Below are 26,585 nucleotides of genomic sequence, written 5' to 3' on the forward strand. Positions count from 1 at the left end.
CCTGTGATGGAAGGCTATGAAACTGATCTTGGTGCAGGTGCCAACAATAAAGTAGGTTATACCATATTCCCTTAATATCTCAATACAGGGTGTTCGAAAAGTCTTACATCATAGGACTAATCACAGTTTGTGTACTGTGTGTGCTCTATCAAGTTTTACATGTCAGGAGGAGAATTCACATATTATTTAAATACGGGTCACAAACTTAGGTGATGTGATGCGACTTTTATGCTCGAACCTTTGGCGTCGATATTCGATGTCTCCAATTTTGATGCTGTAGATCCGTGATTTAACATCCCCAAAAAGCAAAATCCAAGGGATTCGAGTCGCCGGGCGTGGATTCCAAACGACGGGACCTCTGAGATCAATTCAAAAACATATATAAACTACATACTATGATTTGTCGTATGTTACGGGACTTTTCGGACACCCTGTATATTTGAAATAATATTGGGGAACGTGCCTAGATTATTTCCCTTAGAAGTGGGTTCCGTTTACAGAAGTGAGTGTTGTAGATGACCAAAAATTACATTTTTCTGTTTTTAGTCTTGAAAATTAATAATTCCTGTAGGTTAAACATATATTTATATTGTTACGAGTAATTCTATTGTGTTCGGCTAAACGGGGTTAAGTCATTTTTCTGCAAATTTAGTTTTGTCCTCCAGGTGGATACACAAGTATGGAATGTATGTAAAAGAATGTTTTTCTTTTGTTTCTTGTGATGTGAACAGATGTATTGATGTTGTTAAAATATGGCCTTATTATCCGGGTTAAGCACAATCTATATGTATGGGAGTGATGCATTCCATTTTTGTAATTGGTGTTCTGTGGTTCACGTCACACTTTTCTTACGCTGGACAGATAATGGATAAATATTGCAAGACCGAAGAACTCTACTTCACAGCACAATTTACAGCACTGGCACTTTTTAGAGTCGGATGCTAGGCAGACTTTCTATGCGTTATATTTTACATTGTATTTAATGAATAAATAATTTTATCGGTTTTTAACGACACTGTATCAACTGGTATCAATGCAAGGACATTTTTGTGAGATTATTACATAAATACTGTTCATAGCATTTATCTTAAAATTTCCGAAGTATTAGCCTATATACAGGAGGGTGCATAAGTATGTATACTACAATAATACAATATAACTTAGTTTTATTAAGTACAAGTGAGATTACAGTTACAATCAATGACATTCATCGACATTAGGCATCAATTTAAATGCTTGACCGATCCGTTATCGATTGTAATCCTCATTTGTACTTAATAAAACTATATTATATTTCTGTATACCTACTTATGCATCACCTTGTATATTGTACAATCGAATATTGTATTACACTTCAGATAAATACGTGGAACATGAATTTTGTACCCCATTTTGCAGGGCCACTTGTCTGAAATAGAACAATTGAAAATGTATTTAGAACATATAAAATTACAAATGGAAAATAAATTGAGGCAGAAGAGGAAGCAGTTAGAAGAAGAACTGGAAGCAGAATACAGCAGATACAAGAACTATCTGGAGCAGCACTTCCTGAGGATAAAGGAACGTTTGGAATATGATCTGAAGATGGGAACGAACGGGGAAGATCTCCTTACTTGCAGCGAGTTGTTTTCTGTAAGTAGTATTCATACAGTGACATATTGTACAGGTTTTTGTTTTCGTTAATAGCCTTAAATTCATCAGTATGATTGGTTGAATATCTGATTCAGCAAGTCAAGAGCTTGGTATAAAATCCATCAATTTAATTATTGGGATGGGTACCTAAATAATTATGATAATAAATAGTTTAAAAATTCATAAATATAAGGATAATATAAGGATGATTGGTTGAATATCTGATTCAGCAAGTCAAGAGCTTGGTGTAAAATCCACCAATTTAATTAATGGGATGGGTACCTAAATAATTATGATAATAAATAGTTTAAAAATTCATAAATATAAGGATAATATAAGGATGATTGGTTGAAGATCTGATTCAGCAAGTCAAGAGCTTGGTGTAAAATCCATCAATTTAATTATTGGGATGGGTACCTAAATAATTATGATAATAAATAGTTTAAAAATTCATAAATATAAGGATAATATAAGGATGATTGGTTGAAGATCTGATTCAGCAAGTCAAGAGTTGGTGTAAAATCCATCAATTTAATTAATGGGATGAGTACCTAAATAATTATGATAATAAATAGTTAAAAAAATTCATAATATCTGATTCAGGAAGTCAAGAGCTTGGTGTAAAATCCACCAATTTAATTAATGGGATGGGTACCTAAATAATTATGATAATAAATAGTTAAAAAATTCATAATATCTGATTCAGCAAGTCAAGAGCTTGGTGTAAAATCCATCAATTTAATTAATGGGATGGGTACCTAAATAATTATGTTAATATATAGTTAAAAAATTCATAATATCTGATTCAGCAAGTCAAGAGCTTGGTGTAAAATCCATCAATTTAATTAATGGGATGGGTACCTAAATAATTATGATAATAAATAGTTAAAACATTCATAATATCTGATTCAGCAAGTCAAGAGCTTGGTGTAAAATCCATCAATTTAATTAATGGGATGGGTACCTAAATAATTATGATAATAAATAGTTAAAACATTCATAATATCTGATTCAGCAAGTCAAGAGCTTGGTGTAAAATCCATCAATTTAATTAATGGGATGGGTACCTAAATAATTATGATAATAAATAGTTAAAACATTCATAATATCTGATTCAGCAAGTCAAGAGCTTGGTGTAAAATCCATCAATTTAATTAATGGGATGGGTACCTAAATAATTATGTTAATAAATAGTTAAAAAATTCATAATATCTGATTCAGCAAGTCAAGAGCTTGGTGTAAAATCCATCAATTTAATTAATGGGATGGGTACCTAAATAATTATGTTAATAAATAGTTAAAAAATTCATAATATCTGATTCAGCAAGTCAAGAGCTTGGTGTAAAATCCATCAATTTAATTAATGGGATGGGTACCTAAATACTTGTGATAATAAATAGTTTAAAAATTCATAAATATAGTGATGAATTATTTAAAATAGTGGAGAATTATTACAGTTGTCTGAACACTATTTATAATGTTCAGACAACTGTAATAATTCTCCACTATTTTTAATCTCTACTTATGAACACTGTTGTATTTTGACCTTCTAAGTATTTAATAGTGATGAATGTTTAAAAGAAGTTAATATCAAAATGTAGATTATCGTATTAATTAAAACATTATCTAATGCACATGTTAATAACGTAGACGTAGCTTAAATTTTATCGATGTTTAAAAAAGAGTGCTTAAATGAATAGGTAACTAAGCAGTAGTCGAATTGGAAATAAATTGCTGCCGGTATGCACAGACTTTGTGATATAATTATTTTGGGGATTTCTTATAACATTGCTCCCACGCGTAATAACGTACTATATTAAGACATCACGCATTACTGCAGAAATACCTAAGGGAAGGTACAGAGTATGACAACACTATGTGTTAACATAATTGATCGTGTGATCAACTTCACTAAATAACGTCAATTTTAAATTTTTACTGACGGATTGGTTTTGTCATCTTATTTCACTTCCAGTATGCCAAACCGGCCCAATTCGACCACTGCAAGTAAGTAAAATAAAAATTCAACAACACTGTCAAAAATATCTAAACAAGCAAGTTAATATATTAGTTGATATTAACAGAAGAATAACTAAATAAAGAATTTAATAAATTGTTTAATATTATTAGAGGAATATGCAAATAAACGTATTATTAATAAATTAGTCAATATTATCAGAAGAATATGCAAGTAAACAAGTTAACGATTTTGTCAATATAATCAGAAAAATATTCAATAAACAAGTCAATGAATTGATCATATTATCAGAAGAATATCCAAAAAATAAGTTAATGATTAGTCAATATTATAAGAGGAATAGGTATCCAAATAAATAAGTTAATGTTATAGTCAATATTATCAGGAAAATACTAAATAAACAATTAATACATTAGTCAATATTATCAGAAGAATATAGGCTATAAATAAACAAGTTAATAAATTAATTAATATTTTCAGAGGAATATCTAAACAAACAAATTAATAAGTATTATCAGAAAAATATCTAAATAAACAATTTAATAGATTAATCAATATTATCATAAGAATATCTAAATAAACACGTTAATAAATCAGTTAATTTTTTTCAGGAGAATATCTAAACAAACAAATTAATAAATTATTTCTTATTGTGTGAAGAATATTGAAAAAAAATACACGTTAATGAATTTGTCAATATTATCAGAAATATATTGAAATAAACAAGTTGATAAATTAGTCAATATTATCGGAAGAATATCTAAATAAAGAAATTAATAAATTTGTAAATATTACCAGAAGAATTCCTGAATAAACAAATTCAAATTGTTATTCTTCACTCTAACAACAATGTATCACTAGGCCTCAAGGCATTTACTCTATTGTATCATGGTAATCTTTGTCGATGGCAACCTGTAGGGGTTACAGGAAGAAATAAATAAAAATTAAAATTATTGATAAGAGTATCTAACCAAAGAAGTTAATAAATTAGTAAATATCAGAAGACCTAAACAAACACTTTAATAAATTATTTAATATTATAAGAAAAATATCTAAATAAACAAGTTAATAAATCACTTAATATTTTCAGAGGAATATCTAAACAAACAAGTTAATAAATCACTTAATATTTTCAGAGCAATATCTAAACAAACAAGTTAATAAATCACTTAATATTTTCAGAACAATATCTAAACAAACAAGTTAATAAATTAATAAGTATTATCAGAGAAATATCTAAATAAAAAGTTAATAAATTAGTTAATATTACCAGAAGAATATATATATATATATATATATATATATAAAAACACGTTAATATATCAGTTAATATTTTCAGAAGAATATCTAAATAAACAAGTTAATAAATTAGTCATTATTGTCGAAGAATATTGAAAAAAAGTAATAAATTAGTTCATATTATCAGATAATATCTAAATAAAGACGTCAATATATCAGTGAATATTTTTAAGAAGAATGTCTGAAGAAACAAGTTAATAAATTATTTATTATTGTCGGAAGAATATTGAAAAATAAAGAAAACAAGTTAATGAATTACTCAACATTATCAGAAAAATATCGAAATAAACAAGTTGATAAAATAGTCAATATTATCAGAAGAATGTAAATAAACAAATTAATAAATTAGCAAATATTATAAAAAAAATACCTAAATAAACATGTTACTAAATTAGTTAATATTTTCAGAAGAATATCTAAACAAAGAAGTTAATAAATTATTATATATTATCAAAACTATCTAAATAAACAAATAAAATAAATTAATAAATATCAGAATATTGTTTAAACATACGTTAATAGATTAGTTAATATTATTAGGAGAATATTTAAATAAAAAAGTTAATAAATCGGCCAAGAATATCAGAAGAATAACAAAATGAATATATTAATAACTTAAACAGTATTATCTGAAGAATATATAAATAAACACAATATTAAATTTGTTAATATTTTCAGAAGAATATCTAAATAACACGTTAATAAATTAACTACTAATATTAGAAGAATATTTAAATAAACAAGTTAATGAATTAGTCGATATTATCGGAAGAATATTAAAATAAATATTGATAACTTAAAAACAATATCACCTATAGAATATCTAAATGAAAATGTTAATCGAATAAATTAGCTAATATTATCAGAAGAATAAGGAAAGACGTTAATAAATTGGTCAATATTATCAGAAGAACCAAGTTAAGGAATTAGTCAGTAGGCCTATTAGCAGAATATATCCAAGTAAACCTGTTATTAACTTAAACAGTATTAGACCTATCTGAAGAATATCTAAATCTATAAGTTAACAGATTAGTCGATCTTATCAACAGAATATCTCAGTAAACAATTAATAAATCAACCAGTAGTCTCAAAAGAATGTCTAAATAAACAAGTTATTACAGTAATTTTAAAGTTAATAAATATTCCGGAGAAATGTGCAAATAATGCCTTGCAGTTGTTGAATTTCTTCAACATTTTCTTTATGAATTTATTAAGAAACAAATTAGCAATAATTTTGAATTAATGGTTATATATTTAATAATTCTCAATGTGGATAGGAATGTTCTTTATTATTCTCTACTACTTTTGACAACTTAGATCCGAACAAACAGATTTAATCAAAACTGACAGAACTCGAGAAACAATTATTTTATGTTGCAGGGCAAGGATAGAACCAACAGCAACAGACTGGAAATCAGGTTAGTTAATATTGGTATTTGGCGACTGTCAGTTTTTCTTTAATTTCATATTATCTTAGTTACGGTATTTATCTTTTGGTAACTCATAGATACTAAATATGAGCCGTTCAGGGCAGAAGTGGTGTAAGTCAAAAAATGGTTAAAGTAAACATTCTGTAAAATACAGCGCAAAGTAGCAATTAATATTCAATTTATTTAAACTTTTAGTAGTCAGTGGATATCAAGATTGACATATTAACTGCTACTTTGCGCTGTATTTTACAGAATTTTTACTTTAAACCTCATTATCCAATTTTGACTTACACCACTTTTGCTCTGAACGGCTCATATGAACAAAATGTAGCTAGCATAAATCGTGTTAAGGCTAGTTCACAATAACCCGTGAATGGAAACGACAACGAGAACGAGAATGGAAATATAGTTAAAATAAATGTATTTAAATGCGAGTATTCACAACTAACTATTGTGAATGCTCACATTTAAATACATTTATTTTAACATTATTTCCGTTCTCGTTCTCATTGTCGTTTCCCTTCCGGGTTTATTGTGAACTAGCCTTTACACTTACAGAAAGATCGAATTCAGAAAACCACTATGTTATTAAATATGTTGAAAACGTTCATCTATATGATTATTTCGAAACTGACATTTTTCTAAATCTCGTATTAGCGTAGGTGATCACGGAGACCAGGAAAACGATCAAACTAAATGGCATGTAATTCGTAAACAACCATCCAACAAAGTTTGCCCAGATGATTGTACTACAGCCAGTAGCCTATACATAAGCTAGAATTTACAATTAATTGTAGTTCATATTTATGCAAACAGAAATGGAAAGCAGTGGTCAATTTGATAATTAATTTGTTACAGGATTGAAGATTACAGAAAACGATCTTCAAGTGCTGATGGCAGAGGTTTGAATTTTGAGACCAAAATGTTGGCATTGCTGTTCATGCGTGGTGTCAACACGACTCCGAAATTCTCTTTGGCCAGTAATGTGGCTGGGGTTGGACAATTTGATGATATAGTGTTTGCATACATGGATGAGACACAAAACGACATAAAGATCATGTTCATCCAATTGAAACATAAGCAAAATGTTTACAGAAAGAAGACCAGAAACATCAGCACCTCCCTTCTATCCCTCAGAGGTGACTACAGCGTTCCTCAGTATTGCAAATCTTACCCGGAAGTGATGAAATGGCTTAGAAACCGTGATGTCACTAGCAACATCAACATTGATAATGTAGAATTAGTATTATTTACAAACAATGCATTGCATACAAACACTTTATGTCCAGATGGACAGCATAGTGTTCTTTTCACAGAAGGAGAGGTGTATTGCTTCACAGAAGAAAATGACACCTATATATACAATTTATTTCAGCAGTTAGAAACATACGGCAGTTTTCTCCATGAATTCAAAGCCAGAGAGGAAGATTCAACTGAAAAACTTGAAGAGATGAAAAAACAAATAAGCAGCGTTGATATAAGGAGGAAACTGATAGAGCTTGAAAGAGATGCAAATAAAATTTCAAGAGAAATAAACGACTGGGGAAATCTATCACACTATAAAGATTTCTTAAGCAGGTTCAAAGTGTATTCTCTGCAATCCGATGAGAGTGGACTTGATAGGTTCATAAAGAAAGAAATTCAAACAGCATGTGGTACCGGAACTTCAGCTACAGGGATAATATTTGAAAGACTGTTGAAAGAAATACACAACTGGTGGGAGAAAGAGTCTTTCTTTCTAACAGAAGAGGCTCTATTCTGGAGGGGAATAATGCAAGCCCGCATTAATGAATTCAACGACGACCTTGTTAGAAAGTTGAATAGCTTAAACATCAGATTCAATGAAGAAAATGTTAATAAGTGTAAAGAAATTATATCTGATAATACAACTTTACACATTTCACCTATGAAACGTGATTCTTCACTTCTTGTATGTTTGAAGGTCCATCAGAGTTTAGGAAATAACAAATATCTAATGGTAGAAGGCAAAGCGTTTGAATCACACGAAAGTGAACTGTTTATTCTTTGGGAAAAATGGTGTGATTTGCTAATTTTAGTGGATGACGGATATATTCCTTATGATTTCTTTCACAGTTGTCCTAGGAAGAGATTCATTTGTATCTCCGAAACGAAACCAGACACTGATTGCTTTACAGTGTGCGATGACACAAATTTGGATGAACTGGATGAAGTTTCGCAGCAAAAAATTCTGTCGTCGCTGGTGAATTTTCAAGGTCATGATATTCCTTTTAGGAAACTAGCAGGAGATAAGTACAGCTTAGTGGATGGTAATATCATTATGCAGCTTTTGTCTGAAAAGGTTGTTCTTGGCGATGAGCTTTTTGGCGACTTGGAGTACTATATACCTCGAACGTTGCGACTTGTGGGCAGAGTCAGACAGAAGATTTTACGCAACATGATTGACGCTCCTGTTACATTTGCTGTTAGTGGACTTTCAGATTCTGAATTACAGCAAATGGCGCCTCATGCTGTGAAATTTGAGGCAATGAACACGCAGAACGAGGACCTGGATCACTGCGGAGTTGTAGCTGTCGAGTCGGAAGATGATTTCATACAATTAGCGAAACCACAGCAGTCTATTCACTGGCTTTGCAGGCAAAATAGCGGTTTACTATGGAAGGAATCTAGAGGAGACATTAGAACCATAAAGAACTGGATACAACTTAGCAAAACAAACTTGTTTGAGAATGTCGATTCCATTGCTGATGTTCCCCATCGTCTGGTTTTGGTATCTGCTGAATCTGGGATGGGAAAATCTACACTTCTGAGTCATCTAGCACTTGGAATCAAGCACATGAACCCATCTATGTGGGTAATAAGGGTAAATTTGAATGATTTCACTAATTTACTAGAAGTTTTACCAGAAGATGTAGATTTGGCACATGTAATAACATTTATACTGGAGGTTTCAGGGATTCCCTCAGAATGGAGAGACATTTTGAGAATGAAGTTGGTGAAAATGGAGGAGGTATGCATGTTATTTGACGGATACGATGAGATTAGTCCCACTCACGCGGGAAAGGTGACACTGATGCTAAAACATCTTCAGGCAAGTAAGGTTCAGAAGTTATGGGTGACCACACGACCTGTAATGAAGCAGAGACTGGAACAGGACTTGTCCACGTTGGCTTTCACATTACAGCCGTTCTCAGATACAGACCAGGCAAATTTCTTGGCCAAATTCTGGAAGAAAACTTTCCCTGAAATTAATGAAATTAGTTTATGTAAATTTATTGTGAAGTTGCAACATTTGACTGCAATCAATCTCAATGACAAAGAAAGATATTTTCTGGGAATTCCTTTACAGTCACGATTGCTTGCAGAGGCTTTTGAAGATGACTTGAGAAATTATATCGAAACTGAGGAAATTGGTCTACCATTGAAGGTGGATTTAATTCAGCTTTGTAACAGATTTGTACAAAGAAAGTTTGAGATTTCTTGCGAGAAGAACAATGTAGACAAAACAAAACCTGGGTTAATACAGGATTATGAAGAATTAAGAGAAACATTTGAACAAAATCATATGTTATCAGCTTTGTTAGCCATCCTTCCGAACGCCCATGTGAAAAAGTTGCCAGGTTCAGATATCGTTATTAATAGAATTACAAAATTTTCAAATCGGATTGAGGAAGGTCGTGAGAAAACAGGAATTATTAAAGAAATTGTGAATGGCAAACCAGTCTTTATACACCGAACATTCTCTGAATATTTTGCAGCTCTTTGGTTTGCCAGAAATTATGAATTTGTGAGAAACCTTCTGACAGAATTACTTTTCGATCAAAATTTTCAAGTTTTAAGAAACTTTTTTGATAGAATCGTGGCTCAGGAATTTGAGTTACATGTGGCAGTTGTTAATCAAGACAAAACAGCAGTGGATACATTGTTGTTATCACAGAACATAGACGTGAATGCCAAAGATCATGGTGGAAGAACTGCCTTATTTCTTGCTGTTATGAACTACATCGACTCATACAGTGAAACGTCGTGTAATGTGACAAACCAAGTTCTTCAAACTTTGTTAAGGTACGGAGCAGATCCAAATATCAGAGATGACGTCTTGAACTGGTCCCCACTCTGCCTTGGTGACAAAATAAGAGCTTGGCCAGCCGTTGATTTGTTGTTAGGAAGCTCTGCAGATGCTGCGGACTTACTTTTCACCAAACTGAACATGTGTAATAATGCTTACGTCCAAGAAATGTTGCGAGTGGCATCTATAAATGGACTTGTGAACTTAATAGCATTTATGTTGAACAATGGCATTCCTGTTGGATACTGGATCCGCATGGGTTACGGAAGGTATAGGTGTGAAGCAACAATGTTGCACATCGCAGCGAAACACGGCCAATTAGATCTTGTGAAATATCTAGTAAAAAGCGAAGCTGATGTAGAGGCACAGGATCGTGGCCTTTACAAGAGGACACCTCTGATATGGGCTGCTGAAGAAGGAGAGCTGGAAGTTGTGAAATTCTTGAAAGATCATGGCGCTAGTGTAACGTCATGCGATTGGTGTGGCAACACTGCATTGCTGAGAGCTGCAAAAAATGGAAAATTTGCTGTTGTTTCTTTGTTGTTGCGTGAGTCAGAGATTACAGCTTGCGACCAGTTCGGCAACAATATTCTTCACATTGCTGCCAAAACAGGGAATGTGGAACTGGTCACTCAGTTGCTGGATGCTGGGCTGCGCGTGAATTCCTACAATTACAGACAGCAGACTCCGTTGTGGCTGGCGGCGTGGTTTGGTCGTGTTCCCGTCGCGCGATTGTTGCTGCAGCGAGGCGCGGATCTTAATTTGCAAGATTCCAGTGACGGCTTCACACCCCTTCACGCTGCTGCCAGTGGCGGCCACCTACAGATTGTGCAATGTCTTGTGGATCATGATGCCAACCTCAGAATATATAGCAAATCAGGTCGAACGCCATTGCACGTGGCTATTGCATGGAAACACACAGCTGTGGCTGATTTTCTTGCAAATAGTTCGATGTATTAGACACTGTATTGACCATGAAAAGTGATTACCGTCCTCAATGCAAATTAATCTGACAACGGCCACTTCTATAGTACAAAAATAAACATTCTCTATGGGGTGTTACTGACAAGATCGCAACTGGCTCCATGTGGAGGGTATGTACATGGTGTTTAATTTTGAATGGTAGGTTGCTTCCGATTCTTGTTTCTACAGTATGCAGTGTGGAAGTGGTGCAACTGTGCAGATAGAAAGGCGAAATAGAATACATTAAAGTAAATACAAAACGTGCATTTTATAATCAACTGCATGACTAATTAGAAAATTATGTTGAAAGTATATGTAGTTTGGCAACAGCGTATTGCCGGCTTACCTACGAACTCAGGTCTGAGTAGCAGCATTTCGTCCCTTAGTCACTCCAGTAGGTTACCATACTTCCTAGGCAGGATATAACTATACGTGTTAAGGGGTTAGGTATGCTTACAGCAGTAAAATTTTTGGAAATATTCAACATTTTTTTCCTCCATTAGTGTAGCTTATACAATAGTGAAAATTTGTATGTGTAAAACACTGTCCTTCTGCTGTATAAAAAAATATTTTTAAGATTTAAATTCAAAATGGTGTCAGTTCACTGTGCAGTGATAAAGCGTTTCCCTCATAACTCATAAACTTGTTAACTTTTTCATGTTTTCTCTCTTTTATTTTATTGCTGAAACTCATGTTTACAATATCATGCTCTTTCAACTACATTCCTTAATAAATAATATATTTTTTTTTTATTTTGTGTTAGATATTTGACCATTTTTTTAAATGAATTTATTTTTATCAGACAATCTATCAAAGGTAGAGAAGTGATCTTGCATCATTTGTAGATATGACATGCATAAATATACACAAAATTTCATCACAGAATGTTGGATAGTTTTTGAGTTATGCGGAAAACGCTTCATCACTGCACAGTGAACTTTGAATTTTGAAAAAAAAAAAAATATATATATATATATATACACACACATATAATTGTTATTAAGTCGTAAAAACATGTTTATCATATAGCGAAAGGCCAGTGTTTTACACATACTAATTTTAATTATTGTCTAAGATACAGTAATGGAGGAAAAAGTGTTGAATATTTCCAAAATTGTATTCCTTGAAGCTGTACCTAACCCCTTAGTCTAACCTGTTAGGGGGCAAAACAGGGTGCAATAAATGGAGATACTATTACTACTACTACTACTACTACTACTACTACTACTACTACTACTACTACTACTACTACTACTGCTGCTGCTGCTGCTACTACTACTACTACTACTACTACTACTACTACTACTACTAATAATAATAATAATAATATTATTAATAATAATGACGATGTAATATCACTGTTTCATATAATATGTATGTAGCTATTTTATGTAGGGTAAACTAAGGTCTGTTGGACAGTCGGGCATATTGGACACTCTGTACTTTAACGTGTTACCACGCCACTTGTGGGCATCAAATTCTGCTAGAAGTCAATGACGGAAGTAGCCCCACTCGTGGCGACATAGATAAACTCTGTTATTAGGGCAGCTAGCAAAAAATGGGAAAAAGGGAAAGTTGTAGGAAATATGTAGGCTAGTTGTGAATGTAACGTGCTCGAATTTTCAAAGTAGAATGCACCGTTGAGATTATACCCTGGTACGAACCTCAAAGAGAATAGAAAATGCCCTGTTGCCACATGTTTCGTCTTTAAAGGTGGCTTTTACGTTATCACAATCACCATAGTGTACCGGGTAAATTATTAAATAATGACAGTTAGCAGTGTTGCCAATGCAGATTCAGAAAAACCGCCATGCTAGAACGAATTTCCCCCGAATCCTTAAGCTCTCAATGTAAAGAAATGTTTCTTTGTACTGTGAGAAGTTAAATAACAATCGCTAATCTCTGCGTGTCGACTATTTTTATCTGTTAAATAATAGGCTACGTTTCTAAAATCCACTAGAACTAGCGGAAATCCCATTAATTTCGCAGCATTAGGACTGACGGGTGTGTCGTTCTAGTGTACAGCCTCAACGATGTATTCTACGGTAAAAATTCAAGCACATTAGATTGAAAACTACCAACATATTTACAATAAATTTCTCCTCTTTACATTTTTTTTATATCTGCACTAATAAAAAAGTGTGTCTATGTTGCCGGACTTTTGAATCACCCTGTATGTGTTTTATATCATATACGTCCTAAATGTAATGTCTGTTTCTATGAAATACTTGAGTTTTTTATGCAATAAGTCTGTGTGTTATGTTTTGCATATGTATTTTATATAATATGTCTGTGTCCCATGTATTTTGTATCTCTGTCTAAGTATTATGTCTATTTTATCTTATATCTGCGTATTTCTATATAATATGTCTGTGATTTTTTACTATGTCATATAATTTAATTTAATATGTGTATATTATGTAATATGTATATATTTTATGTAATGTCTGTCATTTTATGTCCTACGTATCTTTCTATGTAACGCGTCTATTTCACTTAGTAATATGTACTGTACAGTGTGCATTTGTAAGTAAGTTTTTAAGTATTTGTATATAATTATGTATGAATTATTACAGCCCTAATATACCCAACGGTAAAATAGGGTTCAATAAATTTGGAAATCCAATAAAATAAATATTTTTTTTTTAAAGCAAACGTCCATTTTATTGAAAAACTGCAAAGGAATAAATCATTCATTATCAGTTTCTGTAATGATAAAAGTGAAAATCAGAATAGTACGGATAGCACTTGTCAAGTAGTACTTCGTTTAGTCCTCTTGTTCTTGAGTTTTCCTTGTACTTCTTGAATTCCCCTTGTTCGTCCTTTATTTTTCTTGTATTTCCCTTGTACTCTTTGAATTTGCCTTGTTCTTGCTCTATTCCCCTTGTTTTTGTATTCCCTTTGTTCTTCGTGTATTCCTCTTGTTCTTGTATTGTCCTTGTACTTCTTGAATTCCCCTTGTTCGTCCTTTATTTTTCTTGTATTTCCCTTGTACTCTTTGAATTTTCATTGTTCTTCCTCTATTCCACTTGTTTTTGTATTCCCTTTGTTCTTCGTGTATACCTCTTGCTCTTGTATTGCCCTTGTACTTCTTGAATTCCCCTTGTCCGTCCTCTATTTCCCTTGTATTTCTCTTGTAGGCTACTTCTTGAATTCCCTTCTTCATATATCATCCGTTCAGAGTAAAAATGGTGTAAGTCAAAATTGGGTAATGAGGTTTAAAGTAAAAATTCTGTAAAATACAGCGCAAAGTAGCAACTAATATGTCCTTCGTGCTGTCCACTGACTACTAATAGTTTAAATAAATTGAATATTAATTGCTACTTTGCGCTGTATTTTACAGAATGTTTACTTTAACCCTCATTACCCATTTTTGACTTACACCACTTCTGCTCTCAACGGCTCATATATTGCTCTTGTTCTTGTATTCTCTTTGCATTCATTGAACTCCTCTTGTTTCTCTGCATTTCACCTTCTTTCCTTTCATTTTCCTTTTACCGTGGTACTTCACCCCATCTGTTACCTGGTATTGATGAGTTAGCTGTCATGCTAGATTTCGCCCTCTTACGCAAGGGTTTGTAGCCACTCCTGCTGGAAGATAACGAATCCGTGATTCATCTGTCTGATAAAAGATAAAAGATAATTGCGTATCGGTGTCAGAATTGAAACAGTATAGAAATTCTGGCACTGCCTGACGGTCCAAATGTGACAGGTTGGTGAGTGTGTGTTGCATTTATTTTACAGTGTTTTGTGTTACGTGCCATGTGTTTGGATTTTCTGTTTTACGATAGTTCTCTCTGTAAACTTAATGAAACACTAGTGACGTCAAAGGCACGAAAGTTACACGTATCAGCTGAGAAGAGTACAATCTGTTGAAAGCAAATTTTATAGTGAATAGTGCATCTCCAATTTCATCCACATTCTACTGGTCTGTATGTGTTATTGATGGACAGTGTCGAATGTTTTTCGCTATCGAATGCATGCCGGTACCCGATAGTTCCATTCGTTTTCGGTGAAGTTGTTTACGTAAACGAAGAACATATTTGCGTCATTATAACAATATGTAAGCTTATTTGTCATTTATTTTTATCACTGTTACAATTAAAGAGTTTCACTTGGTCTTAATTTACATAAATTTGTAGGTTACAGTTGTTCTGTTTCTACAGAATGAGTGGATTGTTTTCGTTTCAAGTGGTCGGGTAAATATGATGTTTTACATTTATAGGCTCTCACACAAATGTTGAATTATCTTCATATTTCTATATACGTTGAAAGATTAATGGAACGGACAAAAATTCTCTCGTATGATGACGCAGAATATCTGCATGGAATAGTAATATGCGTTACAAGAGCGATATGTTGAAGTTTTCATGTTCGAGGAAAAGATTGAAAAAGCGAAACGTAGTTGAGCTTTTTTAATTTCCGAGAACATGAAAACAAACATACCGCTCGTGTATCGTACATTTTGTGCGAAGATCGTTTATTACATACCTGATAGAGGAATTTCTAATTAGTTGCAATGAAATCTCCATCTTGGTTTCTGTTCAATGACGGCAACTTTGGAAAACAAATATATCTATCTTCAACATTGTTGCTACAAAACGTTTTCTGTGTTTACTATATTCCAGCAGGCCGTGATATACGTCTGTCTTTTTTTTCCCCCAGTCTATAAATGCGAACTTAAAACAAACGGTAAGGTTATGTAATGATTTATTTTTCATTTTAATATTTTAATAATATTATTTATATAACATATTGCAGTAATAACATCGGCATCTGGAATCTTGTTGATTTTTTCATGGCTTCCTTAATGTTACTTGCATTATAAATGCAGTAGCTTTTGTGGTGTTGTAGAGTTTACTTAATTTTTGCAAATATTTAAAAACAATAATTAACAGTGCAATTTAGGTGAAATTGCAGTGGTAAGTTTCCAATTTATAATTATTACTATTAAACGTCTCTAAAAATAATATGTTAAAAGCCTAAAGCAGTAAAATGAATATGGCGCTTAAGCGGTAAGAAGAGGGAAATTGTTATGAGTGTTACGTTGGGAATACTGAATGTGGTATTTCACACTTACCGCGTATTGGTTTTGTGCGGAAAGCAAGCAAATACACACGATCTCGCACAAATATCATATGTACTTCGGTACATTAAAATAATATATGTGATATGCGTAAATCACTTCGTGATTTAAGACGGCGCTTATTCCGTCGGATCCCGGCCAACTAGTCACTCATAACGAGTGCACCTCAGCACATGTGTGGACTTCGGTCCTAGGTTCATAGACATCTATGACGTAATGCAGAAGGCGGCCACTAGAGGGAACCTAAGAGTTGGAACTTAAACTGAGACGATTCTGTCCGACACCGGGATGGGTATCCGGTGTGGCTTGGTGGATAAAGCATCAGCACGTAGAGCTGAAAACCCGGGTTCAAATCCTGGTGCCGGTGAGAATTTTTCTCCGTTCCATTACTCTTTCATCGTATGATGACGCAGAATATCTGCATGGTAATATCATATGTACTTCGGTACATTAAAGTAATATATATATATATATATATATATTTTTTTTTTTTTTTTCTTTTATTCATTTTCATAAGACGAGATGCAGAAAATAAGTAAGCCTACCTCGGAGGAGACCCAGGCCAGGAAAAAAAATAAATAAATAATAATAATAATAATAATAATAATAATAATAATAATAATAATAATAATAATTACATACAAAAATTACGAAAAAAATTGGAAATTTATCCTTTGGAGAGGTGGAAAAATTCAAATATCTCGGAGCAACAGTAACAAATATAAATGATACTCGGGAGGAAATTAAACGCAGAATAAATATGGGAAATGCCTATTATTATTCGGTTGAGAAACTTTTATCATCCAGTGTGCTGTCAAAAAATCTGAAAGTTAGAATTTGTAAAACAGTTGTATTACCGGTTGTTCCAAAATAGGGGCCCACTCTGTTGAATGCCTAGATGCTCTGTCCGGTCCTGGCCCTTTTAAAAAGAAAATAGAGGGTATGGAATTATTTTCTTAAATGTATTGTAGTCCATGAGAAAATTACTTTCTAAAATATGGTTGAGTAATGGTAAACTTTAGCGGTCCCAGTACTTGCGCACTTAGATTATTTTGTCGGTTTTGCTTTAAGAAATACAAAAACAATTCTGTTTATTGTTCTTTGATCTGGGGTACAAATCCAGCAACTAACTTGTCTTCATTACAGTGAAATAAGTTGTACTGGAACAAATACTTTAGGGCAATGGTAACCTACTGGGACCGCAAAAGTTTATCATTGCCTATGATTGGTTATTAATGTGATTGTTGATATAATGTGAGCCCGTGTATCTGAGTAGTTTATTTTTCCGCGCTCTCCCCTCTCGTACATATCAAGGGTGACAACAAAACCACCACTGTTTCATTCCTTATTGGCCATAAACATAAATAGAATGATTCGAAATTTTCTCGGGCTTCCAGCCAGGTCATAAGTTGGTGATCCACCGACGTTTCGAGGATGTTCATCTTCCTCATCTTCAGGGTAAATAAGCCCGAGAAAATTTCGAATTATCACTTCGCCAGGAAAGCTTCAGTAGTTATAAATAAAATGAATTCGACATGGCAAACGAAATTCTGACTATCGTCATTACTAACTATAATTTCGTACATAATAACATGGCCTACTACATGGATCTATAAAACTGAAGTATTTACTGAGTTTTTCCAATGAATATAATAATTTTGGATGTTGGAATAGCTTACTGTTTAAATATACGTAGGGGATAATTAAAAATATGCATGGAATTTATGATTGTTTAAGGAGACTCATAGAGAAACAAAAGACAGTTGGTAGCCTACGTATGTACAGAAGTAATTAATATTAATTAATTAATTTATTTATTTACTTATTTATTTATTTATCTATCCACTTATTTATCTATTTACATATTTATTTATTAATTAATTTATTTACTGATTTATTCATTACATTACATTCAGTGTTCTGCCCAAGGGCAGGCCTTTCACTGCAAACCCAGCTTTCTCCAATCTTTCCTATTTTTTGTCTTCCTCTTTGTCTCCTCATATGATCCATTTATTCATTATATTCATTCATTCATTCATTCATTAATTCATTCACATTTATTAGATATTTATTCATTTATTTACTTCTTTATTTTTTCACTTATTAATTAATTAATTTAGTCATTTATTTATTTACTTCTTATTTATTTATTTACTCATTTATTCATTCATTCCAATTAATTAATTTATATATCTATTTGTATAATTATTTATTGATTTACGTATTTGTCTATTTATTTATATATTTATTTATTTACGTATTTATCTATTTAAAAGAAGAACAAATGATTGAAACAGCTGAAATGAAATTTTTAAGAAATATTGGTGGATATAACCTGTTAGATAAACAAAGAAGTGAAGAAGATATTCGAAATGAATTGAATATCTTTAAGTTAACAGACAAAATAAAACAATATAGAAACAACTGGAAGGAACATGTCAGCAGAATAAGTGACTCCCACATTGCAGCATTAGTTTTAAATGATAAATCGTCAGGTAGGCCTATACGAAATATTGGCTGACCAAGGAAAAATGGATACAACTTTTTGACTAAAACCTATGAGACCGCAACGAGCCTTGATGGCTTAAACCGTGAAATGATGATGATGATGATGATGATGATGATGATGACGATGATGATGATGATGATGATGATAAAAGAAGAAACTCGAGAATTTTTGTGTTTTTATAGTCTAATACCGGCCTAACTCTGCACAGGGAATTTTGGTTATTTTTGTTTGTTTCAAGAAATACTCGTAACTCCTAATCTGCACGTAATATTATCATCAGGTCGCCAGTTTCTAATTAATTGTTTGTAAACGTGAAAATAAAATAGCGGTTCTCGAGCTGTTGTTCCCATATTCTGAACTCGTTTCTATTGTTAATGTTCACAGTTTTCAAGAGAGGGCAGAATATTGAATCCATCCCGCACTTCCGATCAGAGATTATATTATGGAGCAGGAATTTGTAAGTAGACACATTTAAATTTGATGGACAAGTAACTAAACAAATATATTTTATATTATTATTTCCTACACACGTCGCGATATTTTGTTGTGAACCAATAGAATGTTGCGATCGACTCCTTCTTCTTCTTCTTCTCCTTCTTCTTCTTCTTCTTCTTCTTTTAATACATCTTATAGTAAGCTTACTCTTTACCTCTCAAGTCTCTGTAATGAATTCTAAACCCTCCATTAAGACAAACATTTATGTCCAAATTGGAATTATTAAGTTGTTTGGTACCATTTTCAAGGTCAATAGATACAGCGTATTCATCTGACTCCGAATTACCTCCATGTTCTTGCACATAGCATATTTTATTTCCCATTCTGTCATTATTCATTCATTTGTTTATTCACATTCTCACTTATTCTTATTCTCTTTAAACGTAATATCACAGTCTGGTAACTTATATTACAGTCACAAAGCTCAATACGTAGGGAATATGTATCCAATGATAGTTGCTAACCACTAGGATCGCTACTATCGCCTCATAACAGACAATGGGAAATAGTACGGGCACAGTCTATTATTCCTAGTACTCTCAACAACTCAAGCTTCGTGACTGTATATACTAGACTGTGGTAAAACGTTAATTTCTCTTGATATTCCAGAAATCCAGGCACACTTTCTGTTACTATGGTGACATCATTAGTTGCAGTAGGCCTTGAAATGATGTTTAAAACAAAGCAGTTTAGAATATAGCCACACGTGATAAAACTTAAACAGGAAATTAATGTGACATTATACAGGTCTCATTATTGTTCGTAGAGTACAGAAATGGGAGTGGAGAGTACAAAAACAGAAATAGTTAATTTAACATAAGCTGATTGTGAAGTAGCCTACCTAACTATGGTATTAATTCCCAAATGAATCCAGTTTTCTGCAATGACTTATTGGCTGTTTCATCTATCTTGTTTTATCACAACCATTAGGCCTATTTTACGGACACACTACATTTTCACTTATTTCTTTTTAAGACTTGTATTTCACAATAATTTTTTTACTAAACATTCGATAGGAGTTTTGTAGATTTTGTGCAAAATTTCTTTGTAACAGCCTCTTTTCATGTATAGTTTTTGTGCAAAAATTCCAGCATAAAACTTAATAATATTACGAACCATTTTCCTTAATTTTGTCTCAGTGGTTTTAGCTCTATAATAGGAAGACATTTTTACTCCAAATTGACCCTATTATGATTTCACCTGGAATTTCAAAGGCACATCGCAAGGAAAAATATTTTTATAGATATACCTACCATGTGTGATTAAATGTGCTGTTTTCGGAAACATTTCGTGGGCGAGAAATTAAGATCATTCTGAGTTAAATGAGATGTGAAGGGTCTGCTTACGGGAAAGGTGTGTCATTTTTTAATATAATATAGTTTTCTGTAGTTAGTAAATTTTTTCAAAGTTATTGAAGATCCTTGCTTTTCGAAAATTATGGCGTTATCAACAAAATTCCACAGGATTTATTTACTTTGTTTCTAAAGACCCTTTCCAAGCTGCTGTTCATATTTCACCTTAACACACTGTAGATACATATATCATAGTTACTTATTATAGTATTATATTTGCATAAAATAATTATTAAATGTATTTTACCATAATTTGATATTATGTTACAGGCATCTAATGCTGAAATTCCTGAAAGTAATCCTCTTAACACTGAGTAAGTAATCCATGTTTTCTTTATAAATAGATGGATGGATGGATGGATGGTTGGGTGGATGAATGGATAGATAGAGAGAGATAGATAGAGAGACAGATAGACAGAGAGACAGATAGAAGTACAGGGGAAAAACAATCAAAGTCACAGTTCTCCTAAGGGTGATGTATCTTCTAATTCAGTATATTACTGCAAATTTTATTGCGGTTCCTAATGAAGAAGTAAAAAGAATAACTGTATCCATGGTGATAAATCTCCTTTACCAGTTTTAATAAGAAAAAACAAATTTTGCAGTAATGTACTGAATTAGATGACGATTTCATCTTTAAGAGAATAATTTTGACTTTGAGTGTTCTTCGTCTGCACTATTCAAATAAATAAATAAATAAATAAATAAATAAATAAATAAATAAATAAATAAATAAATAAATAAATAAATAAATAAATAAATAAATAAATAAATAAATAAATAAATAAATAAATAAATAAATAAATAAATAAATAAATAAATAAATAAATAAATAAATAAATAAATAAATAAATAAATAAATAAATAAATAAATAAATAAATAAATAAATAAATAAATAAATAAATAAATAAATAAATAAATAAATAAATAAATAAATAAATAAATAAATAAATAAATAAATAAATAAATAAATAAATAAATAAATAAATAAATAAATAAATAAATAAATAAATAAATAAATAAATAAATAAATAAATAAATAAATAAATAAATAAATAAATAAATAAATAAATAAATAAATAAATAAATAAATAAATAAATAAATAAATAAATAAATAAATAAATAAATAAATAAATAAATAAATAAATAAATAAATAAATAAATAAATAAATAAATAAATAAATAAATAAATAAATAAATAAATAAATAAATAAATAAATAAATAAATAAATAAATAAATAAATAAATAAATAAATAAATAAATAAATAAATAAATAAATAAATAAATAAATAAATAAATAAATAAATAAATAAATAAATAAATAAATAAATAAATAAATAAATAAATAAATAAATAAATAAATAAATAAATAAATAAATAAATAAATAAATAAATAAATAAATAAATAAATAAATAAATAAATAAATAAATAAATAAATAAATAAATAAATAAATAAATAAATAAATAAATAAATAAATAAATAAATAAATAAATAAATAAATAAATAAATAAATAAATAAATAAATAAATAAATAAATAAATAAATAAATAAATAAATAAATAAATAAATAAATAAATAAATAAATAAATAAATAAATAAATAAATAAATAAATAAATAAATAAATAAATAAATAAATAAATAAATAAATAAATAAATAAATAAATAAATAAATAAATAAATAAATAAATAAATAAATAAATAAATAAATAAATAAATAAATAAATAAATAAATAAATAAATAAATAAATAAATAAATAAATAAATAAATAAATAAATAAATAAATAAGTAAATAAGTAAATAAGTAAATAAGTAAATAAGTAAATAAATAAATAAATAAATAAATAAATAAATAAATAAATAAATAAATAAGTAAATGAATAAGTAAGTAAATAAATAAATAAACAAATAAATAAATGGAAAGTGAGTAAAGGAATAAATAAATAATTGGATAAGGAAATAAATTAATAAATGAATAATCAAATAAACGAAAAATAAATAAAGAAATAAGATAATAAATGAATGAATAAATGAATAAATAAATAAACAAATAAATGAATAAATGAAAATTAGTAGATAAATGCATAAATAGATACATACCTACATACATACATACATACATGCATACATACATATCTAAATACATAAATAAAGAGATAAGGAAATAAATGAATAAGTAAATAATCAAATAGGCAAAAAAAATAAACAAATAGAATAATAAATGAATAAATAAATGAATGAATAAATAAATAAATGAATGAATAAATAAATAAATAAGTAAATAACCAAATAAGTAAATAAATGAAAATATAAGTAGATAAATTTATAAATAGATAAACTGTTAGGTAGATAAGTATATAACTAGATAAAATAAATAAATAGGTAAATAGATAAATAAATTAATTAATAAATAAAAAGTAAACAAATAAGTAAATAAATACGTAAATAAATATATAGGTATTAAATGAGTAGATATAGAAAGAGAAATAAATAAACGTACAAATAAATAAATATGTAAATAAACAGACAAGTAAATAAATAATCATTTAAATAAATAAATAATCCTGTCAATAAATATATGTATATAATACATTTATTTACTCTATTGGTGTTCAGGCCCTCAGGCCTTCTCTTCCACGCCACCATAAATGCGTACAAATACAAAATTTGATGACAACAGCGATGAAACTAACAAATAACGTTCAACCACAAAAAAACAAGAACGTTTACAATTACGTAACACGAAAAGAGATAATGCAAAAACATCAGAAATTTTAAATTTTTATGCTATTAAAGAAAGCTTAAGATCTATATTAATATTATCAATCTAAATAAGCAAACGAGAAAGGGCAACTAATTACATATATTAAATATGTTTTAGTTTTTATATCTATCTAGATTTATTTCTATGCAAATAAATAAAGATGTAAAATAAATAAATTTTTAAATCAATCAAGTTTTTTATTATAGGTTTTTTATCTTATATTTCAGAAGTTCAACCAGTGAGCATCCCAAATCTGCAGTTTTGGGAGACATCCTACAGGAGGATCTGGAATACTACATACCTCGCGTTCTGCAAATCACCGACGTTGTGAATCGCGATATCTTATCACACTCAGCCACAGAGTCACAAGTGACCTTCGCGATCAGCGGCTCGTCGCATGGAGAACTTCAGGAGGCCGTGCCACGAAACAAAATGGTGTACACAATGGAGACGTGGCAAGATGGCAGACAGTCTGAAAACGGCAGTGTCTGCGTTGCTATAAATTCAGAAGACGATTTCCTCAAGTTGTTAAACACAACTGACAACGTTCACTGGCTCCACGACGAAAAAAATGAATTAAAATGGAAGCATTCAAAGGGAGACATGGACATTATTTGTAGGAACTTGAAAAATAGCGTTTCAGTGTGCAAAGACGTGAAATCATTAACGGACATTTCTCATCGTGTGGCAATTGTTTCAGCTGAGTCTGGAATGGGAAAGTCCACGTTTCTGTCTCATCTGGCTCAAGCTACAGAAAAAATAAGTCCTCCAGTGAATATCTTTGTGTTAGATCTCACTCAACATCATGAAAAATTATCAGAGTTCCAAAAAGAACTAAACGTAGTTGATTTTCTTGTTGAAACTGTTGGTGTGACACCAGAAGAAAAGGACACACTGAAATGTAAACTCGAGAAAATGGAAGACGTATGTGTGGTTGTTGATGGATATAGCGAAATAGATTCGAACTTTTCAGAAAACGTAATTCTCTTATTGCAAAAACTTTTAGCAACTAAACTGAGGAAATTGTGGATAGCAGTTGAACCTGAAGTAAGTAAAAAGCTAGAAAAATCTCTCTCTTCAATAGCTTTCACTTTCCAGCCTTTCTCAGAAGAAAACCAGACACAATTTTTAACAAAGTACTGGAAAAATGCTCTCCCTGATGTAACAGAATCTACATTAAATAACTTTGCTGATAAACTATTGCTGACAGTGAGAAGAAATTTAGTTAACGACGTAATTTTCAAATTAAATCCTCTGCAACTTAAAATTCTTGCAGTTGCAAACGAAGTACATTTAAGTAATTTTTCTGGCGAATCTACACAGCATCTACAAAATACATTCAATGTTGTTAATATCTACAGTGAATTTATAAACAGAAAGTTGGTAACTCTGAATAAAGACGCTACAGAATCGAGTTTCATAGCTGAGTTCCAAGAAATTTACATGACTTGCGCTTTATTGACTTTCTTGTCACGTGAGGAAGTGAAGAAATTGACAGGCACTGTTCCAGATTTAGAAAAAATTAAACATTTCGTAAAAACAGCAGAAGGTCATAGGTCAATGACTGTTATTAAGAATATAATAAAAGAGAAAGCTATTTTCGTACACGAAACTTTTGTTGGGTATTTTGCAGCTCTTTGGTTTCATAAAAATTACAAGCGTGTTAGTGATTTTTTGAGAGAGAAGCTTTTTGATCAAAAGTTTGAGATTCTGAGATATTTCTTTGATAGAGTATTGTGTCAGAAATCTGAATTACATCTTGCAGTTTTGAATAGGGATGTTGCTATCGTGGAACGATATTTATCTGATGCCAAATTTGATGTGAATTTAAAGGACGAAGGTGGAAGGACAGTTCTGCATATGGCTGTTACGAACTGTGCTGGTATGTTGCAAACTAACGACGTAAGTATTGAGCTACTGGGGATGTTGTTACAACACGGGGCAGATCCTTCTGTAGAAGACAAAGTCTTCCGATGGAGACCTCTACGTTTGGCTGACAAGATAGGTGTCTCCCCTTTGGTCATCGGGTTGATTTTACAGAAACAACCAGATTTCAAGGATCTTGTAATGACAAGACACAATGTACGTGTTGAAGATTACGCACAGAAGGCATTAAGAACTATCGCCAGGAATGGATTTACACATTTCATGATATTCTTGATGAAATGTGACATAAAACTTGGCCACGAAGTTATTTTGGAGTACAGAGGTTGCAAAACAAAAGCCACCATTCTTCATGAAGCTGCTAGATTTGGGCAACTGAAGCTTATGAAGTTTTTATTGGATCACAAAGCTAATCCAGAAGCTCGGGACAGTAGATTTGATACAACGCCCCTCATGTGGGCAGCTGAAGCAGGCCAGCTTGGTGCAGTGAGGTTACTCATTCAAGGAGGAGCGAAAGTGTGGTCAAGGGACGAACACGGGAGTACAGCTTTGCTGAGAGCTGCGGAGAAGGGAAAGCTAGACGTTGTCAAGGTGTTGTTTATTCCCAACTTCGACATAGATATATGCGATAAATACAATGATAATTTACTGCATTACGCTGTGAGATCTGGAAATTTGTCTCTTATTACATTTGTGGTGGATGTGTTGAGACGAAGTGGAAGATCTCTGGACGCAAGGAACCACGTGCTGGAGACACCTCTTTGGTGGGCAGCAAAGAGTGGACAGGTCCTCATAGCAGAACTCCTTCTTCAGTGCGGGTCTAGTGTCAAGGTTCGAGATTCTGTGTGTGGGTACACGCCCCTCCATATTGCAGCTCGTGAAGGACATCTGCCTATCGTACAAAGCCTCCTGCAGTACGGGGCTAACGTATCTTCTCGGGATGAATTTGGAAGGACTCCAGCGGAAGTAGCGCATTGGTACAAGAAAACAAGCGTGTCAGACCTACTGCGGTCAATAGAAAGACGTCGGTTGAGAGAGAAGATCATTCAGAAAGTGTAAACAAGCATTTTGACCTGGAATCTGTTTCATAAAACATTTGTACTAATATTATTAGTAAGAAATAAATAATATTAACTAATAA

General features: G+C 31.3%; 2 protein-coding genes across 4 annotated transcripts in view; both read left to right on the forward strand.

Annotated features, from left to right (window-relative positions):
* LOC138713387 (uncharacterized) overlaps nt 1–13,890 on the forward strand; it is a 20,586-nt gene extending 6,696 nt beyond the window's left edge. Inside the window, exons 2-5 of the mRNA XM_069845467.1 lie at nt 1–51; nt 1,399–1,632; nt 6,290–6,327; nt 7,198–13,890. The exon at nt 1–51 is cut by the window's left edge and continues 167 nt beyond it. Coding sequence (XP_069701568.1) covers nt 7–51; nt 1,399–1,632; nt 6,290–6,327; nt 7,198–11,347 — 4,467 coding nt within the window. The 5' untranslated portion in view covers nt 1–6 and the 3' untranslated portion in view covers nt 11,348–13,890. The remainder of the gene's footprint in view (nt 52–1,398; nt 1,633–6,289; nt 6,328–7,197) is intronic.
* Nucleotides 13,891–15,004: 1,114 nt separating this feature from the next.
* LOC138713398 (uncharacterized) lies at nt 15,005–26,585 on the forward strand. Of its 3 annotated transcripts, none has more exons than XM_069845486.1 (4): nt 15,005–15,066; nt 19,330–19,402; nt 21,063–21,106; nt 23,788–26,585. In XM_069845486.1, exons 2-4 carry the CDS (start codon nt 19,388–19,390, stop codon nt 26,501–26,503), a joined length of 2,775 nt encoding a protein of 924 aa, XP_069701587.1. In that variant the 5' UTR covers nt 15,005–15,066; nt 19,330–19,387; the 3' UTR covers nt 26,504–26,585. The 3 variants fall into 3 exon arrangements, with proteins under 3 accessions (XP_069701587.1, XP_069701578.1, XP_069701594.1); XM_069845477.1 differs by having other exon boundaries at nt 15,008–15,062; XM_069845493.1 differs by lacking the exon at nt 15,005–15,066 and adding an exon at nt 15,087–15,413.

The sequence above is a fragment of the Periplaneta americana genome, chromosome 2 (genome assembly GCF_040183065.1).
Source record: "Periplaneta americana isolate PAMFEO1 chromosome 2, P.americana_PAMFEO1_priV1, whole genome shotgun sequence".
Taxonomy (NCBI): domain Eukaryota; kingdom Metazoa; phylum Arthropoda; class Insecta; order Blattodea; family Blattidae; genus Periplaneta; species Periplaneta americana.